The sequence below is a fragment of the Larus michahellis genome, chromosome 9, assembly GCF_964199755.1.
Source record: "Larus michahellis chromosome 9, bLarMic1.1, whole genome shotgun sequence".
NCBI lineage: Eukaryota > Metazoa > Chordata > Aves > Charadriiformes > Laridae > Larus > Larus michahellis.
Window position 1 is genome coordinate 2,027,501 of NC_133904.1, and position 21,701 is coordinate 2,049,201.

Genomic DNA, 21,701 nt, shown 5'->3' on the forward strand with positions numbered 1-21,701 from the left:
AAATTGAAATTAAATCATAGTCAGAAATTAGAATTTTGGATTACTGCCAGACTCTGCTCACAATCCCTTTTTTTTGTGAAGAAAACTTTAATTATGTGGTTGAAGTATCTGCCGCTGCTCAGGAAAGCCTTTAATACTCCACTTTCACCCAAGTTTCTTATATATTCCAACCCACTTTTAGCCTGACTATAAGCAGAGCATCGCCATCTGTGAGGCTGGGAAGTTTGATGAACTTCGTATTGTTTTAAATGGCGAAGGAAAGACTTGTTATCGGTCGTCTCCGAGCCCTTCTTAAATTTCTTAACATCAATTTGGTTGGGAAATTAATTAATAGTTTGCAATAACGGACCACTCGATCGCTTACAGAGAGCTACAGAATATTCTGGCCCATGTTGGCAAAGCACCTTTCAATTACAAAAAGAAACAAAGGCAGAATTATAACACAAACAATTAAATAGAAAACACAGAGCAGGTACTTAAAGCAAAACATCTGACTGAATTTAGGGATGCTGGTATTCTGGTAATTTGTATATGCATACCATTTCTAGTGGGTGTGGATAATTAATGACGTATTTTTCCTAAACAGACACAAAGTTGCTTGCAACCCAACATAATCCGGGTGCAAACAGAATGCAGTCCTTAGTGAAAACGCCGTCTTCTGTTCTAACGCAGTTTATTTGGCTTCCCCCTTACATTTAATATTCTCTGTTGTATAGTGCCATGATGATGAATGTCGCAGGGCTGCCATCAGCTTTGGAAGCGCTCTCCCCCAATACCCAGCCAGAGGCAGGACCCTCTACTAATACTTTACAGGTAGTAAAATGGAATACAGAGGGGGCTGAAAACCAGCACCAAGAAAATAACCGGAATTACGCATGTGAAGTCTTTCATTAGTGTATTAGTGGTGCACAAATATACACATAAAGTTTCTGCGTATAATCCTATTTTTTCCAAGGAAGAAAAGAGAACAATAAATAGATAGAGGTAGCCCATTATATTTTTTAATGGTCAATGACAACCTATTACAATTCAACAGAATAAATGTGCTGGTTTGCATTATTGCTAATAAGCAAAATATTCTGTGGATATATAAAAAGACTTTTTTTTTTTCCCCCCATACTTCACTTCCAAATGCTAAATGCCAAAATAGACTCCTCTTATTCAATAGGGATGATTCGGAGCTCCTTTAGACTAGCGCACGTGAAGGGGTGATTCTGGTTTTCGCCCGAACAGAGTATCAGTCACATTTCCTTACCAGGAAAATAGGTCTTGTCATGAAAAGGAATAGAGGTGGGATCACATATAGTACCCTCCACACAGATATGACTACATCTAATTCCAGAACAAGATTTAAAATATTATTTCTAATAAAAGCGCTCAGTGCTTCTAATGAAAAATAAAGCAACGCAAATTGAAGCATTACAGAATTCTTCCCGTGACACCGCAACTCTCCGCTGGAGCAGCGGGCCCTGCTTCTGCAAGAGACGTGTGCTCGCTCACACGCACGTCGTTACCGGGTTTTATTACACGATTTTGATGGCGACATATTATTTTGAGATCATCTTCATAAATTTTGCATTAAGGTAGCTGTGCCAGCACCTGGAATTGATTCAAAATGCTTAAGACACTCAATTACTTTTTAACACTGTTACCCGATGTAATGACATATCTGCTATTTCCCTTGCATTTGATGATGCAACATCATTGTAATTGATTCATTTTCTCAATTAAATAAAGCTACTGTGCTTTCCTCTATGTGAATGCCACAGAGACTCCCCAGTTAGATGTATTACCTATTTTCTCTGTCTCAGATATATTGCTTGTAAGGCTGCACTGTGCTCCTCTGTTAACTCCACTAGAAAATGCAATGTTACAGTCGTATTTTTCAAGTTCTGAACAGCAATGAACTTAGCTGTATTTATATTAGGCATATTTTTCACTGTTAAAACTATGTTGTTTACCTTTTCCAAGATCACATTATTGGGCAGCCGCTGCAACTATAAACCAAACCTAACTGACGACAACTTTACAGTCAGTGCTTCTCCTTTTGCACACAGTTCATGAAAAAGTGAAGCATCCAGTTTTATAGCACATTAAGAACAGTTTTAAAAGTACTCAACGTAAAATGTTTTATCTTCCTGTTCACCCACGCTCCTTTTTTCCTTCCCCTAACCGCCTGGTTTTCGTGCGCTACCGGGGGATAAGAAGTTCAGGAGGCAGGTTCGTCTCCAGGGATCCAATGCAGCGGCTGCAGCGCAAAAGCTCCAGCGTTTGGCGTGGCGCGTCCCCCGCGCGGTGCTCAGAACGCCGGGGGACCAGGACGGAGACTCTCACTGCCATGGTTTTGTACTTCCCACGAAGAATTTCAAATAGGGAAATGGTGGCAGTGACGCGAGTGAAAAACCTGCTTGAAAGCAAGACAAAGGAGGCACAGCGTGCATTTTAATAGTATCGAAAAACATCACTGTCACCTCAGAATAGTCACTTTAAGCCTTTTGCCACCGACGCGCTCCCTCAGCCACGCCAGAAGAACGTGCGTAAGCCCCTGACCCGCTCATCGCTGGAAAATCCAGCTGGTGAGGCTTTCTAAGTTTTTCGCACACAACTGAAACCACATGAAGTTGCAGAATTAGGTCGGCTATTTGGTATTTTCGAGTCCGTATTGTATTTGCTGTGGGGTTTTTTCTGTACTTACTGCATGTGATAGTTTATAATTTGAATAAGCAAGGAAAATGATAAATAAATCTATCACATTAACAGCCCGTTTCTCAGGTCATGAAATATCAGTGCTATCTGGATAAACTACTCCATAAAGCACATTACCCAAATGGCACTTTTTTTTAGGTTGGTTAAAAATGCAAAAGTTTGCCTCCTGCTTCATCTACGATTTAATGAATGCCTCTGGTTACGAACAGCAACTTTTGACAGACCATCAGGTTATATTTCTGTCTCCATGGAGATACTTTGGACGGGAAGTGGCTGAGAAGACCTCTACCATCCCTTTCACATTATATTCACAAGCACAATCAACGGAACTCAAATGAATCCACCCCGGGTAACTTAGAGGAGTCACTCGCTATAGCTTTAATTTTCGCTTTTACTCTCTGGAATTAGGACTTGCCCTGGAGCTCTTGTTTGAGAGATTTGCAGGTGACCCAGGGTTAGATCTTCCCATATCAGTTAACAAATTTTCTCTTTACATATATACTGCTTTTCAAGCTACGGATATATTTTTTTTTTAATAGAAAAATACCTATACCAACAAATCATACAGTTATGGTTTTTAAGGGAGGCTTCACGGTAGAACATTTATTTTCCTGATCTACGAAACCGTGGATTTTAGAAGCACACATAACTTATTTTTAATCTTTACAAATGAGGGTTAAGTTTTATTGAACAGCAGAAACAACAAACGTTGTCTCCTATTAACGGACGAGCGCCGCACACTTGCTTTGCCTCTGCCCCGACGTAAATGGAAAGGGAAGACGTAAGCGAACTGCATTTCCACACGGCCTTCACCACCACGGGTTTTAGTTTTCCTCCGGAATGAAACAATGATCTTCAGACATATTTTACAAAGTCTTGCAAAACGGAATGGTTTTACTTCTGAAAGAAGTCAAAGCAGCAGAGCAGTAAGACTGACCCCCTAACTTGTCCCTGACATTCTCAACATCCTCCCCCATCCCGATCTGTGGATTTGGCAAATGGCAAACTTCACTCACTGTCACAAAACAGTGTGACAAAAAAAAGAATGAAAAAAAAGGCAATTCACAACAACCTTAATATTAAATATATTCTTACAATTATATTACGCTGGTTTTCCCAGAGGTCTGCAAACAAATTTATATAAAGAGATTATTTCATCCACCATTGAACTGCAGCCACTTCTCACAGAAATCTGTTTACCGGAGTTTAGTAACACAATTCAACAAAGCGGGCATGAAAAACTGCACACGGTTGAAATAACGGAGGGAGCGCAAGAAGCCAGCAATAACTACTACCCTGGAGTAGGAGCAGGGTGCTAATGGTAACCCATTCCTCAGTCAGCAGGAACGTGGGACGAGCAAGTCTCACGAAAGACAGTATATTTGTCAAACTGCTGTTTAAGACCTGTTTCAAGCATGACAAAAAGTGCAATAAGTAGAACAAAGGGTGGTCAGCCAGAAACCAAATAAAGGAACGGGGTTTAGTTCTAACCAGTTCTTGCTTAATGCCACCCATGTTTACCAAGTTTAATGAAACAACCACCGTGGTAATACAGAGGAGCACCACGAGAACCTAGAGGACACTACATAAGAGGAAAACCAATCACAACTGAGCACGAATAATGTCATGATGCTACCAAAAAACACCCGCAAAAGGACAAACACCACAGTGGGGTGTCCAGGGAGCAGTACAGTCTGAGCCCATGCCAAGGTTACCCTTGCTCCATGCAGAACTGTGTCTAAGCCCGTGCGTGGACCCCCAGAGAGCTGTGGGCCAGCTGGAGAAAGTTCAAAGAAAAGCCACAAGAACAGCCAGAAATCTAGAAAGGAGACACTGAAAGAACTGGGGTCTTTAGACTGAAAACAGAGCAAGGATGACATAACCACCGACGCTCCTGCATCTCTTCACGTTCATTAGACACACAACTACCACTATACCCTGCAGCGAGGAAAACCTTGCTAATAATAAAGGAGAGGAACAAATCATCTAAGGAAACAAGAGAGCCTCCAATACCAGAAGCACTGAAGAGCAGCAGATGAATAATCCATCAGGATTGTCCCTCCCCGTAAGCACACCACTCCAAGTCCCTTCTAGCTTGAAAGGGAACAGGTAAAAAATGTCAATGGTTAAAACCTGTCACTGGAACCCATCCAGAAAACCCCTGAGCTTTCTCTGATGAGCTGCAAAATCAATTGCGATCGCTACACATGACACAATTCTAGGGACTTCTGAAAGGAAATTACCCAAAGCAGCAAAAATTTGGGCATAAGAGTGGATTTTTCTAACTAAACTGAGGTGCTGAGCAGGTTTGGGCAATGAGAGGCACTACGCTACGCAACAAGCATCCTCTCCTATGTCATTCCATTGCCCACCCCAGGTAGTGTTGCATTCCCTTGGGAATTAGGCACATGGTTCCGTGTGGCTGGCAGAAGAACGGCTGCCATGGAAGGGAGACACCTGCCTAGCCATCAAAATCATTCAGTCTTATTCTGGCCTTTGAGGGTCCCCGCTCCGTTGAGCAACCATCGCCCAGCAGAGGAGGAGGAGATGGCCGTGTGTGCTGCGTGCTCCGACAAGGCATGTTGGAAACAGTCCTCAGCCCCTGGCAGAGACCCCTGCATTAGCAGTCCACGGACATAGTGAAGAGCAAACGTTGGGACCACTATGTCCATCTCCAGAAGTACCTCACAACCTCGCAGAGCCGTGAGGAGCAGGTACTCTCACTCCTCAAACAGGCTCAGAGCCACAATTAATTTTTCAGCTCTTGCAGACGCACCCTGGGTGAGGAAACAGGCAAAACGGAGCAGGGATTTGCTGCACTCTTGTCCCCGTTCAGCTCCAGTTCCTGGGTGACTTGGGAAGAACCATGCCTGCTCCTCATCCCAGCCAAGAGAGCACGTCCAGAGTGTAGATGCAAATTTTCAGTAAATCCACTATTTGCTGGCAGTTTGCAAATGGCCACCTAAACCAACCGACCACACAAATCTATCCCCCTACTGCTAGCCTTCCTCCTCGGGAGAGCCCGTCTCCCAGATTTACGTTTTCATTCAGGCAAGTCATTCAACGGCATCAACCGCAGGAACTCTAACTGGGGGAGATGTTTCTTTCCAAGCACTACAGGAACATCTCCCATTCCACAGAAGCACCAACTCACGTAGGAGATCCTTCTATGTTTGCAAAAATCTCTCAGAAGACATTTCAATATATCCTCCTGGGTGTTTTTGTTTCCCCTCCCGATAAGTAGCTCTCAGGGCAAACAAACATCGCTTCGTTTCAGGATCTCGCTCAACTTCCGCAGCCGAAAGGTCTCCGCACCATCAGCCCTGTGCTGCGAAGGCGAGACAACGACTGCACCGAGCAACAAAAGGGCTCGCTGCATTAAGCCTTTTTCTTATTCAATACAGACGGCGAAGGGTGACAATGCCATAACTAACTGGAAAACACAAACTTACATCCCGACCGCAAAGATGCGCCCACGGGTCATTATCTGCAGTAGTTAATTTTTCCACGGTAGCAAACCGAAGTATTCACAGGTTCGAAGCTGATGTCGGCGCAACCAGGTGCGAGGTTTTACACAAGACAGGGGAACAGGCACAGAACGCATCCTGGAATGATGGTGACAAAACACAACCGAACCCCTGCTCCCTCAGGCTGCCTGGAATTGCTAAGGTTAGAAAGCAAAAAAACCAAAACCAAAACCAAAAAATATCAGTCTTTCAAGATTGTAAGCCAATAATCCACGCTGAAAACATACTAAAAACATATTAAAAAAATCAGGATTTACTAATTACCTAAATTTCCAAGCTTGACCATATTATTCAAACATCAATTTTACATTTAAAAAAGCAAATCAGACAGGAAGATTAAATTAAAAAATATAAATGTCTTTATACTTTGGATTTCTAACTTTTTTTTTTTTCTCAAATATCTCAATTTTCAAAAAAGAAAACACTTCCGGAAAACCTAAAACTAAATTCAAATTTTACAGCAAGTTTCTAATAGACAAATAAAATTTAAGTTCAAACTTATTTCTGGCTAAGGAGAAAAAAAAAAATAAATAAAGCAAAATGCATTTGAAGTGTATTATCTCACGAGTGATATATGTAGTGAAACCTATGGTAAGAAATTGGTAGAGAGTTCAAAATAATAGCAGATGACTTAAAATATTGCCAGTGGTTTCTGGAATCCATTATAAAAGCAGAAATATTTGCACAAATCTATCATATTTAAGATATTATACAATAATTTAATTCACTATTTTGGCATTAGCATTTGAACAGTGTTTAATGTCTTTTAAATGGTCAGATATAATGATGTATGTGGAAGCAAAAACATTTCTTTCCTACTAGGAAACATGCTGTAACCAACCCTCGATTTTTTTCTCACTAAGTAAATGAATGCTTAAAGGATGTTTCTGTCAATTGAAAAAACAACAGTAAAATGGCTATTTTACATGCCAAGTTAAACTAAATATTTTTTTCCTTGACAACCTGCTTACATTTAAATGAAACCAGGCCAAATTTGGTCAATAGTATGGATTACATATAACAAAAAGAATCTTAGACCGTGTTAATACAGGGATCAGAAAGCAGCAACTTCATTTAAAACCATGCAATTATTTAGCAAACTAAGATACAGCAAATAAATGAATCTGTTTTAAATGGAAGCGCTTGCACAGTAGCTTTTTGACCTATAATTAAATCTTACTTGTAGAAATCACAGCGAGGGTAGAATTTGCTGACGAAAGGACAAAAACAAAATCTTGTACAAAAACCCCCCAAAACCCCAAACAACCCAGCTTTGGTATCAGAAATAAAATAAAATGGTAAGGAAAAAACAAACCACGAATGTTTGCAACATCTTTTCCTGCTGAGAAAAAGACTGGTGTAAAGTCTGCATTGTCCCCGGAGCAGAACTGATTTGCTCCAGCTGAGGATCTGGCCCAGCGCACGCAGCGTGTTCTGCCTCCTCTCCCCGATGCTTTTGATATGCTGGGGCTTGCTAAAAGTACAAACCTTTCCCTAACAGGAGGAGCAAAAAGCAGCTTTCTTGCACCGAGGATTTTTTGCCTGCGTATTTTCTTCTAAAGCAAACCAATGGCAAGTCTATAGCGGACGCTTTCTGGGGCTATAAAATTTCCTATTATCCACTTATGCTTTCTTTGCAGTGGGATTTAAGAATGCCTCTTCCTTCAGACGAGTAATATGTCATCATTTTGTTGAACTAACAGGCCTGACAGTCCTGTCTCTCGGAGTTAGAGACACCAGCGCTCTGCGCTCGCAGTGCTGGTAAAATGAAGGTGAAAAAGCTGGGAGAATAAAAAAAACAAAAACGTAAGGGGAAAATCTAAGTATAACTAAATTCTTACTAATTCATTCCCATTATTTATCGTGCTGCAAAAATAAACTCTTTATATTAAAAAAGACCCTTAAATTAAGGTCTCTCTTCCTTCCACTACATTTTGAAATAACTTATTTGAATCCTCGGATTATCTATTTTAACAAATATCATCTTCTGTATTCATCATTTCTCCCGTCTTTTTGATCTTTTTTTCCTACTTATCATGTTCTTTATTTGAAACAGATTTTTAACAGATAATCTTGATCGTTATAACAATATCTTGCTTGCATTTTATTCAAATAATTCTTAAAAACAGCTTAAAAAGCCGTTTGGAATAACATCAAGCTCTCCATCAATCAAATGAAAAAATTCCGCTGGCGGTTGTATAAACATCAGATCAACTCTGATGTCTTCAAGGATTTCAGAGTGAACCATAAAAAACTCCATTAACTTCTGACAAAGAATGCAAATTAATCACAACATGGGGTGAAATGAAATTAAAGGCTCTTTTTTTTCTAATCAATGACAAGGCAGGATGAAATATTTGGTCCTCCCCGCGTTCGGGCTGCCGGGATGCTCGCGTTTTCCCGGCGCATCCCCAGCGCAAGGTGGGAGCGGGGATTTCACCCAGGGTGGCTGCTTAGCCCTCCCCATCCCTACAGCTATCTGCTTACAAGCCGCCCGGCTTCACAAAACACACTAATCATCTGAATCTCAGGTGCATCCAATTTGTTATTCACACTCTCCCGGTGCCAGTGAAAAGCCTGGCGTAGACAGATGCACCAGGAACCTTAAATGACAGTTTTGGCCTCCGGAAGTGCGATCGCTACAGCAAAATCTAGTACAGCCTCCAGGTGAAATGTCTGGAGCTCCATATGGAGCAGGGAAAATTAACAACAAGATGAAAATCGCTCTAGCAGCGGGGAGTCTGAATTTAAAAAAAAAAAAAAAAAAAAAAGAGGAAAAAAAAAGGGGAAAAAAAATTTAAAGACAAGGAAAGAGAAGTAATAAATTAATGGGGTGTGAAAACATTCAAAGCTTTACAATACCAGGGGCAGTGTTTGCTCAGATTTGAGGGGAGCAGTGGGATGGGAGGGTGCGGAAGCGGGGGGACAGGATTTTTTGGTGGTGTTTTTTTTTAAAAATCAGGTCATTTTCATGTAATTTATTAAGCGAGGCCTGGAATTGTAGCCAAAGGAAGGAAAACATTTCTCTAAATGCAAAAGTATCCTAAATACAGTCGTCGTAATCCGCGCTTTCCTATAGCTGATTAAATCCTCGGCAGCTGAGTACTGCCTATTTCTTTGGAATATTTCCCTAATGGATGCGGCGTCCTTTTAACATCATGCTTTGTATAAAGTTTGACTACAAGCCGAGAATATTTAGCGGGCAATTCTTTTCATTTCTCCTAAATTGCATTATCATTAAACAAGCCATTGCCCCCATCGCGTTTTTATACAATATACTGAATTTGAAGCTACGTGATTAACTGTACGTCTCGCGGTTTGTTCAGCCACTGCACCTCTTTGGGGTTCCATCTTAAAATTTAATTAAATATACTGTGAGGTGCCATGGCCTTTTGCATTGTGGTTTTTGGGTTTGTTTTTTTTTTGGTTTTTTTTTTTTTTTTCAGTTCATTTGGCACAGACATGTAAAATCAAAATCACATAAATTAAGGTGAAACTTTTAAAAGGAATTTGAAACTTATTTTCCCTACGCACCTTCTTCAGATACCTAAAAAGCTGGACAGACCAGGGACTAGCAACTGCGTTTGGTCAAAGGGGTTTCCTTTCATTTTTAAATGTTTCCATCGGAAAGTACTTTATTCAAAATAGTCTGGTTTTTGTCCAGGCACGCACATCTGCCGTTCCTATTAGTCTTAACAGAGTTAAGCAAACACGTCAGGGGAAGAATATACCCTTCAGTGCTTACGTTTGTATGAGCATCGTACCCTGCTACTTCCAAAAGGAAGCACGTGGCAACACCGCTCCAGGAAAACGACCAACAAAGCAATGAAACCCGTAACAGCGTTAGAAATTAACCGCATTTTAAGGGTTAGAGTTTCTTGTGCAAACTTTTGACAGTGGAAGAGCCTGTTGGGATCATTTCTGTTTGTTATTTTCTTGTTCAGATCGGTACAGATTACGAAGTTAAATGCACACCAAGACAAAAAACCATTTACAGTAATTCTAAACACACCCATAAGGAACTTCACTTACACGAGGTGCTTGCGTGCTTAAGTGCTTTCAAGATAAGACTTGATTGTGAACTTAAGATTAAATAACGACAGTGTGAGAAATAAGTGCTAGCAAAATAAATACTCGTAACAAAAATGTGGAAAATGAGAAGGGGGAAGTTCTATCATCAAGATATTCTACTAAAGGCCAGAAAAAAAATAAAATCATCCTTTAGTCTTACAGGCATATTGCAGGAGTCCTGAATTTCCACCCTAAAACGATTCCCCCTATAAATCTTATTCATTTAAACTGAGTTTACACACACCATTTGTCTGTATCTTAAAAATAGAGAAAAAGGAAAAAAAAAATTTTTTTTTTTTCCTCAGCTACAGCTGGAGACAAACATTCATTTGCAGGAAATTTCAAGCGTTCTCAAACACGTATTCATAACTTTCCCTTTTCCGAGAGAAGTAACTTCAAGTTAGGTAGGGACAAATTCTGCCAACACACATACGGTCAGCTTCCGTCGTTTGAAGCAGCCCACTGAAGTGAGGAGGATTTACTCCAGTGCGCGACCGCAGAAGCAGGCCCTTACGTAGGGAGATAAATAGATATTCAGACATTAAAAAAAAAAGCAACCCTACTAATTATTCCCCTCATCAGAGTGGGTTTCTACGGGTTCTTGTGACCAGCTGTGTAAGTACGTGTCTAAAATACATATTCTTCACATAAAAATCCTTACGAAAAGCAGTTGCTTGAAAAGCTTAATAGCTACATTTTAAAGTTTCACCTCCTCAACTGTTTTACATTAAAAAATATATACAATTTCATGGACTACTGACTTGCCAAATATTCTTTTACAAACCCGATCCGTTTTTTAATTAGAATAGCAAAAAGCATCTTAAACTAGCAATCATCTTTTGCTCCCAATTCAGAAAACAAATTTTTGTCTCGAATCATACGTAACGTACGCGCTCGAACTTCTTTCCCCAAGCTCCGACACTTCCGTGAACGGAGGGTTATCTTAAATCGTACCCTGTGTCACTTTGATTTAGTGTTATAATACAGCATCTACAGCGAACATCAACACGCTCAACGAGCACAAGTGAGTTCGCCAACGTCTGGAGGACACTTCAACACAAGAGCTTCTTTTCCAGTCCTCTCTCAAAGGAGAGGGTACATTTTAAAATACGGATAAAACATGCAGAGTATGTTCTGCTAACCCAGCTACAGCTCTTTCAGTCAGTAAACATTTTCCACAGGAGGTGAGAAAGTGAAAAATCAGTATATTTCGACATACGCAAAATCTTTGCAAGTCCATAAAAGTGTCAGGAGAATTTGCTTAAAACAGCTTATAAAAATGGGAGAGAGAATGAGTCCCAGCCTATTATTCAATAACCATGTTTGTGAGGCATCTGCATAATCTAACCATGCATAAATTAGTATGTGTATTACAACAGTTATTTGCATAATAATAGCAAGTTAATAGATGCTTAAAGAGCACAGACCAACACCACCTTTAAATCAGACATGCCTCCAGGCACTCTGATCTGTACAGACCAAGATGCAGAAAACACTGTTCATAAAACATATGAAAACATAAAAACCACATTCAAATAATTCATTTTAGTCCCTGGACACTTCCCTTTTTCCCCTCTCCCGGAAAAAGAATAATTTGAGGAACTACGGAATAGTTTGTTACCATGAGTTCTAACATCCATCTTGCAGTAAGTATTTAGAGTAATCATCAAACCTATTTCTGGATTGGTTGTTTTGTTCAGATTTTTTCGAGCATACCGACCAAGTAAGATATTACGTGGTAACGCGGGGCTCAGCGCTGGCCTAGCCACCGCCACCGCGGATGGAAACAGTCTTACCACCAACTTCAACGAAACTGAGTTCGGTCAGTGGAAAGTTAGAAAACGCCAGCTTCTAAATAAAATACTAACGTTAGGTCCTCTTAAAAGGGAGAATCCAGAGCTCCCTTAAGTATTTCATTCACATTATATCTTTGATTTGAGAAGATTTGAGACCATTGTACCATTATTCAAAATCGAAATTCAAAATGAAAATATGAAAAAGGAGCAGACACACCTTCCTGCTTCAAAAGCACTGTTGTACATACTGGATTATTTTTTAACCTCACAACAAAACAATCATCATCATCATAATTTTCACTGTTTCCAGGGAAAGAAAATCTAGAGTGTGAAGAGAAAAAGAGAGAGGGGGGGAAAAAAAAATAAAAATCAATAGAGACTTCTAAATGACTCCTTCAAGATACCACTTTTCAATTTAACAGGACAGATTTATTTGTATGTGGCTCAAATGTTCACAATTGCTCTCTGCACCTTCATACATAGGAATGAATGTCACAGTGGCAAACAGCAGTAATGAACAATCTTACCTGAGGATATGGAAACCTCCCAAGAGCAAGCTGGGAAAGGAAATAATATTTGTCTAGTTATATAGATTTGCATGGAGGGCACATTTTCTTAAAGAGAGAAAAGTACTCAACTCTTACTATCGTATAAATTGGAAAATGTCAGCAAAAGTAGTTCTGAAAACACACAAAGAGCTGTATTTAGAATGGAGTTATTCACAACAATTACCCCTTGTTCTGCGTTTCTGAATATTTTTGTATTTCTCAAGCTCTTTTGTCTGTACCGCTCGGTAACACCGTTTGATGCCCAAGTTCCTCAGGACTCTCTAAATTAAACCAGTTCAGCCTCAATAGCGAGGCCAACGACACTGACCTTTACTGATAATTATCTGCAACGAACAGGTATTGTAGAGCACGCAGTGAACTCCCAAAGTCCTTCCTTAACTGGCTCAGAGTAAAATCTGGGTTATAGAGCTGAGATTTGTTTCCTTATCGGTGTCAAACCCAGCTAGGAACCTGTGAGTGGGGCATCTGGAGAGAGATCATTGCACCTGCAAAATGACACTTCGTCTTCTTCAGATCTGTTTTCAATTGCACGCGATATCAAACGGATTTGTTTTTCCATGACGTTTTGTAAGTCAATTGATGTGTTAATGGGGTGTCTGCTAGTATCAGTATTAAACCCGACAATGACATCACTGTTGCCACAATGCCATAGCTAATAAATATGCCATGATAAATTCTTCACACAAGACTTTAGGTTTTCCCATTTGGTATCTGAACCTTGGAAACAATTTCATCAAAATACAACTAGTTTAAGTTATTTTGTCTACTATTCAGTGAAGGACACGGGTTTTCAGAGTTGACACAGCTTCTCTACACTCTGGTTAACCTTCGCGAACCCTCCCCTTGGCAACCTTCAGAAGGAGGTCTACCAGAAAGGTTATGGATGCACTATCATCATGGATTCGTCTGCGTGATAGACTAGGTATGGTCACCTCAGACTGAGCGACGGCACCAATGCTGAAGGTCTAAGCCACCGTGTCAGGTACTGCAAAGGCTAAACCACATGTCAGCACTGGGTGAAAGCTGTTTCACGGCACGTGTATTGCCACTGATATTTGAGCTCCTCAGTGCCGCGGCTACTTGACCTAGCCAGATTGCAGCTGAGGCTACGTGCTAACCTACGGTGAAATTTCAGCCTGGCTGGCAGCACAAAACTCTCCTAAGTATGAACCATAAGACACGGACAGAGCTGTAGCAAGGAGAAGTTGTGGCTGCCCCATCCCTGGAGGGGTTCAAGGCCGGGCTGAACGGGGCTTGGAGCAACCTGGGCTGGTGGGAGGTGTCCCTGCCCAGGGCAGGGGGCTGGAACTAGATGATCTTTAAGGTCTCTTCTAACTTGAACCATTCTATGATTCTGTGATTCTATAAGGTGGGGAACTGATGGGGCAAACACCAGCAGACATACTCCAGCCTCAGTAGTTCAGAAAAAAGGTCATGAGAAGGTAGTAAGAAACAGCTGACAGCATGAGTGGAAGCAACCAGGAATCAGCGGAGACGGTGCCCTTTCTGCAATTCTAGCTGCCATCCACACCTAGTATCGTACTCGCCATTTGGCTGTGAACCTTCACAAATAGGGTAAACTTTCCTCAGATCCTCAGAGGAAAGACACGACAAAAGCAGAGCCGGTCTTGAAGCGTTTGTGTAAGAGAGGCATGCAAGAGAAACCCAAAGAGAGGAAACAATTATTTTGGTGACTAGTCTTAAAAGCAGTTTTTCCCATAGTGAGACAGTATTTGTCCTGAAAATTTACGGACGTAGCAAATGGGTTCTAAAGGGCTACTCTGTTTGTACGCAATCTCTGAACGCTTACTGCACAGGCACGTCACAACTGCAGGAACTGCACAGCTAAATCTCCATGCATCGCTCTGAAAAATCACCCCAGTCCTCCCTAAATATCTCATCAATGGGAGTTTGCCTAATGACTGAGGAGGCGCCTTTACGGTCTGCTGTATCAGTGTGGTGTTGACCAAGGATCCCCACTAGCAGTAACATAACAAAGCAGAGCACGGTCTTCCTCAGACATTTCTATCGCATCACTCAACTCTCTGGAAGACTTCCATTTGTGGATAGTTGTGTTTGCTTGGTCTGTAAGACGAACACCTACAAAATGTAGAGGAAACCAGGCTTATAAGAGACACTGGAATAGGGAACAACAAGAAGAAGACAAGACAAGTAAGGTCTCCTCAGGTTCTCCAAAGTGATACAATTTAAGCTGGCTTTCTCCTCTGGGTTTCTTCTGTGCTTTGCCTTCCAGGTTTGCCTTTAAGACTCAACTCTTTGGGGTGAATTCTGCCTTTCAGTTTTGTTTCTAGTGCAGTGCTGAGCACAGTGCAACAAACCAACCTGAGCTAAGCAGGCTTGATCACCATCCTTTCTATCACTTGTGTCTGGTTCACAGCTTCTCCCAGCTCAGTGTGTCACTCCAGTCACTCTCTGATGCCAGGCTTTGAAATACACTGCTAAAGAGTTAAGCAAAAACTCTACGTTTTCTGTTATGCTCAGTCTTAAGGACCAGGAGCTACTAAACCATACCCTTTTTCATCTTCTCTCCTTTCGGTAGGACCATCCTTAACTTCCAAGAAGCTGCTCCAGTTCCTAAGAGGCACTGCTGCTGTGATAGCCTACAAATGCCTAGAAATGCACCTATTATTGCCAAACACTTTTCCATGAATGGAAGTAGAAGAAATCCTGATCTTTCCAATGACTACTGACTTAAGAATAGTCATTACAATAGCTACAGTCCTGTAGGAATGGAATATTCATTTCACTGTGGAACAAGAAGATAAATATGGCTATATGCACAGGGCATCCTTCTGCAGATCTTATTTAAGCAGAAGAAGGATTGCCTCGATGATGACTTCAGACTAAGTATTTCCATTCTCACTGACGGTTCCTCTCCCTGACCACCACGGGCCTCAGCAGGGGCTCCAAAGGCAGCAGAATAATCGGGAAAAGACCAGTTTTCTGCCGGACGTAAGTACAGGGTATATAAATGAGCTTTGAAGAATCTGAAATACATCAGGAACAAGTTCTTTGGAGATAGTTAAAAAAAATAAGTGTTTCTCGGTGAAGCTGCTCTTTGACTGAGAACTACAAAGCAATACAGCCGCGGAAAGATCATGTGCCAGTTCCGCATCCCCCTGAATCATCACTCGATTCATCTAGTCAGAGTTGTTTCCTCCCTCCAAGATTGTCAAGGTATTATAAATTAAGAAACTTACCAAAGAGTATGTAATCTTCCCTGAAATAGCCTGCAGATATGTCACTGTACTAAATGTGTTTCAGATTTAATGAAGCTTTAATGTCCTTTTTAATTTTGCCTGTTTCTATATCACCAGGGGTCGAGCAAGGCAATCAGCACTCAAGAGGGTGGTTTGGTTTAAAACTAGGAAAAACTCATTTGCTTATGAGTTGCACTGTATTTTCTTAATTAAATTTACTAAGTAAAATGGTTTAAGTTCAGCCAACCAATGACCTCTGTATGTAGATTTAGATTTATAAATAGCGTCACAGTTAAAGTAAAGAAAAAAAACCCCAAAAAACAAACAGATTAGAGCTTCACTAAAGGGATGTTCATACTCGCTACCATCCGTCTCAAGGAAGTCATATAGACACGCAGCACAAGCCCAATGCAGGATACAAAAAAACCGTAAACCACCAAACTAACGCACTATCAAAAACTTATCTCCTCTGCATTTACACGATGAAACTCAGGAACTTGCAATTTCATTTTTAAGGCATTGTAACAAAAATAGAGTATTTCCATTCACACTAGTTAGGTTCAGGAACTGACTGGTATTTTACGTAGCTCTGGATATTAAGGAGGGGAGAAGGGAATGCTTAACCTTCAAGGAGCTGGTTCTCATTTCCCTATGGATACTTTCCCACCACACAAGAACTGTAAAAACCATCATTTTAAAAAGGCCCAGTGAATTACACTGCCAGCATGGTAAGGAAATAAGTGAGAATCAGACGATATCAGCAAGAAGTGTGTCAGAATAGCACTTTCCTACACCATTTCACTTTAGAGCAACCACGTGTCTGTGTGGGGTTTTTTTTGGGGTGGTGGTGGTGTGTGTGGTTTGTTTGGGTTTTTTTTAAACTGTTACTTTCTTAGACATAGAAGTAGCCCATCCGAGCACCTCAAACGTTCATCTTATGGTGTTCAGTGAGGTTGTGCCCTGAAAAATGAAGTGCACTTCCAAGTGAAAGTACCTGAGAGGAGCCTTCTCCCAGGCGCAGACAGCGGTGCAGGTGGATGCACGGGGTGCAGCATCAGATTTTAAGCCAGTACTTGATAAACTGAGAAATAATCCCAGATTAGTAACTAACAGGCAGAGGCACAGTATGCACGGATGCTGATTTTTATCAATCTATACCTAAAAAGACATTAGGGAAAGCGGAAAGAACATGAGGCAGCCAATTTCGGTAGATGGAGGTACCTAAACCCTCTGTGCGGGAAAGCAGCTCTAACCTGTGCTCAGATACACACGTTTCACGTGCGGATAAGCGACCACAAAATTAAAATGACTTGTTGAAAATAATGTAATTAAGAATTTGGGAACTGAAAATGGAAATCCAGAAATCCTCACTAACAAACTGCCTTCTCTACATGGCTCTTTACGTGCCTGCCTGTATATCGGTAATAAGAATTACAATAGCGACTCGGTCCGTATCCTCTTCAGAAAGTGGCTGAGGGAAGGAAGTTCAAAACATATTTTTAGGACACTCAGGCAATAAAGTCTCCCACTTAGATTATTGTCTATGTTGTTTTTTAATTTACAGTTATACTGAAAAGCATGGGATGTTTTTATTCTTAATTTAGACACATTCCATGTTTCTCAGCATAACTGCAAATTGAAAATAAGCACTTACAATATCGCTAGTGATCTAGCTGAAGGAGGACTTTATAGTCTGAAATGTTCTAAAATTTGTTCTTAATTACCTTGTGCACATTTTACACAATTAAATTTCCATCTAAGGATTTTGCATTTAGATTGTGCACTGCAGTTAAACCCCCATTTTATGGAAAAGCAGCCGCCACTTCGGAATATTCAGACACAGGAAACTTTAAAAATCAGACTTAACTACTGGATAACATAAAATTCCCCAGGTGAAATTTCATTCCAAGACCAATTTATACATTCCTAGATAGATGGCTTAAAATCACCTGAAACTCTGCAGGGTACGGACCTTAATAAATATTAAATACCTCAAAAACTACTCTAAGATTTTTCTTTCCTTCTAATATCAGTTTCACTGTCCTCTTATTGCACAGTTAAAAAAAAAAATCCAAAAGGATATAACAGCAATTTACCAGCGTTAAAGTGCTTCTGAGGTTAAACTGACAACAAAGAAGAACAGAAACACAAAGCATCTTGAAGTAGGGTTTCAATTAAATGTGCAGGATTTAGTAATGCAGGACGAAAAAAGAGTTACAAATTAATTTAATCTTCTGCCTATAGTTTGCAGCTGCACTCCAAAGTGTCTGGGGCTTAAGAACAAAGCCTTGAAAGGCCTCAGAGTGAGGAAAGCTTCAATTTTTAATGTATAACGCCATTAGCTGATAACTTGTGGAATCTGCGACCCCTGCGGAGGGGCATAAGCGCGGGTAACAGAGACTGATGAAGTGACATATTTGTTCATGTCTAGGACTATGAGGAAGAAGGTTATTACTAATACCGTCAGGCCCAACAGAAATATGCCCTAATAACCTTTGGGACATTCCTTGGCTTGAGCAGATGAGTTCGAGATCTCTCTACATAAAATATATTAAAAATCAAAGCCTAATTCACCTTAATTAAAGATAATTAGTTTCACTTTGACTTCTTTTAAATATGAACTACAGTAAATGCACTGCAAACTAAAGACTGCAGACAATCATGATTAAATTGCACATTTCTTTCTCACCACAAATCCCTCATATTACCAGGCTTTTACCGCTACGTCTTCAAAGGTGTTGCTCAGAATAGCGGCGCCTTTTCTAAAGGGAAAAAGGTGGGATGCCGGCCTTTCAGGGCCAATCTATGGAAATTGGCAGGTGCAAAATTCACACAAATGGTCCATAAAGATTAATGAGACTACTTGTTTGAGCAGAGAGGCTTCCTGCTTATTTGTTTGCTGGATTTAGATTCAATCTAAAGCAAAAAAAAAAAAAAAAAAAGTGAAATTTGGTTGTGCTGGTGGAAATGCAGCTCAGCTTCAGCTTTTCTCCACCTCCACTGGCATGAGAGACTTCATCTGCTATTCCAAACCACTTAAATAACAGGGAAAGGCAGGCTCCACTGACAAACGTTTCTAAATTTTCGACTTTTTAGAAGTGGAAACAGCTATACTACACAGTATGAGAAGAGGGAACATTAATCTGTATTACATAATCCTATATATTATGAATACACCAGAGCTGATGTTATATCCCTTAATTGTCCACTCATCTATCTACTCAGGTAGAGAAGTCTATTATTTATTTCGCTGCCGCGCAGGCTGCCCACAGTGGCCTAAGAGCAATTGCTGAGAAACATGATACATTGAGGTCTCAACCCGCGCAAACTGTACCTAAACTTACACTTTATTGCAGCTTAGTTCACAATCTTCACCTAATATAGGGTTACATCCCAGTGCAGCAAGCGGATAAATCATCCTGGAATATTACTCTGGCTAAGTTTAGCTGCGAGTGGAGCATATGTGCTTCCGAGTCACTGAAGCAAAGGCCCATAAAATACACTAATTACTGGAAGTTATGGTCACTGAGTGATTGATAGCACTCTGCGAGGCAACTTCCCCCTTTTCAGCTCTTCTGACGGGCCTCCCCCACCACACAGCAATTATTAATTCATGACCCAACCCTCAGGCACTGGTACCTTTACTTCTAATTCCACTACCGCAAAGATCACGATGTGGCTGGACACTGTCTGTCTTCATCCCGGTGCCCGCTGAAGATGGGGGACAAGGAAACGGAGCTAAGGGCCACTGCTCGGGGAAATTGCTCGAAATAGCTCAAGGGGAAAAAAAAAAAATAATAAAAATCTAGGCCAGCTTTTTCCTCGGAACAAGTTTCTGAAACGCATCATTCTGTAGAGAAGGATTAAAACTACATAAATAAACTACATAAATACTCTACAAAAAGAACAATTCAAGTTATTGAGCAAAATTCTGTTACAGCCACTCTCAATGGCTGAGGGAAGCGTGAAAGGATTTGTCCATGCAAATCGCAAACATTGCACTAAGTACAGCCCTTAAAAAACAGAGTAACAGGGTGAGGCTCATTACAAAAAAGCCCCTTTTTATTTCTTTGCTTTCCTAAAGCCTAAACGAAAGATGTCTGTTCACTGAATAATCACACCTATGCAATTATCAGTGGTCCAAGCTGCGAGGCCCAAGGGCTCATGTCTGCTCCCAGCCATACTTCACGGAACCAGAAAAAGGACAGAAATGAAACATTTTCTCCATAAACTTGGTTCCTCTCAGGCAGGGTCTGGCCAAGGGCCAGGGCCACAGAAACCAGTGCTGCCCGAGGCCCCGCTGCCAGCAGAGAGAAGGCATCAGCCCACAGAGATGGCAATCCAGCACTTTCAGAAGCACTTGGGTTTTCTCTAATATTAATATTATTTAGAGTGATTTGCAGGGACAAACCTGCACAAACCCATCACATCCAAGCATTCCTTGTTATTAGATGGCTGGGCACAGAAGTGAAAAGTGAATCTTGGTTTTTTTTTTTTTTTTAATTAGTCTAGAAAAGGTTGGAATTCAGTAAGAAAGAAAAAAAAAAAAAAAAAAGAGTAATTTAAGACACATCCTATTGTATCTACTGAAACGTACCCAGATACAGCTAATGCATTAATTTAAGAACTTGTTGAATTCTCAGCCTAGGAACGGGGAAATGTTTGCTTAATGACGACCTCACGTCTTCTGCTACGAGCCATTCTCCATGGCTCTACCGGCATCAGCAGCATCACCATGGCAAGGCCTTTCCCAGTCTCTCCTGTTTAAATGCACAAAATAAAATTCTGCTCATTCCAAGCGCACAAAAAGCAAGGACAAGTCCAGTAAGAACTGTCACTTGATCGGAGGCACCTCACTTCAGCCAAGTATTCTGATACAATATCAAGACTTCTGCTCTGCATGGAGATTAAATGCTAATTTTCACTTCCCTTTTAAGCTTGACCCTTGCCATCTTCTAATGGGCTATTTTAATTAATATTCCTCCTGCCTCTACTCAGTGTAGCTTTCGACACTGCAGGTCACTGCACGGTCCGTGTCTGCTTCCAGCAGTCACAGAGACATTCACCGTTGCCCTTTCTACCAAACCTTCACAACGTCTCCAGTGCCACCAGAGGAACTACACTGTACCACCAAGCCTCAGGGCTGAGATTTGCCCCCCGCCAATCTACCTACTATTGTTTAGGTAAGGGTGTAAAATTGATAAAAGACCAACCATAATGTCCACACAGAAGTGAAATCCTGCAGAAGATGAAATCGTGGTCTGCAGGACCTCCTGCAGATCAGCTCACAGCCTCGATCTTGAACCTATAGCACTTCAAAGCTGATGATATGTGACTGATCATGCAGACTCCTTAGAAAAAATTCCTCTGAAACCCCCTCTCCTTGACCAGATTACATATACATGGGTCTTTACATCAGTTTTATGCAGTTAAACATCTTAAAGATTGAAGTGCTTTAAAAGAACCACCTGAAAGTAGATCTTCTCTTGTAGCACCCTCTTCAAATGTGTTTCTCTTCTTTGCCTTCATGGTCTGAGTGAGCTCTTCTTGCATCTCGGTCTGCGTTCAGTCTAAAACTGCCTAATGCTGACATTGCATGCAATCAGTGTTAACCCCGCTCAGAAATACGTGTGTGTGCCTGAAATACACGATGCAAGGCATGTTTGTTGGATATATCCTGGTGTTCCTATATGTGGGAATGCACACAACTGCTGAAAATCTGTCATGTGGCTGCTTGGAATATTGCTTAAAACAGCATCTTAACACAAATGTCACAAACAACTAGCAACCCTTGAAAGCTCCTGCTTTCAG

At 40.9% G+C, this 21,701-nt stretch overlaps 1 protein-coding gene across 3 annotated transcripts in view; it reads right to left on the reverse strand.

The window, feature by feature from the left end:
* Positions 1–21,701, reverse strand: part of MAP2K5 (mitogen-activated protein kinase kinase 5) — a 142,646-nt gene that overhangs the window by 41,668 nt on the left and 79,277 nt on the right. For all 3 annotated transcript variants that reach the window (XM_074599578.1, XM_074599577.1, XM_074599579.1), the window contains one exon: positions 12,628–12,657. In XM_074599578.1, coding sequence (XP_074455679.1) covers positions 12,628–12,657 — 30 coding nt within the window. The remainder of the gene's footprint in view (positions 1–12,627; positions 12,658–21,701) is intronic.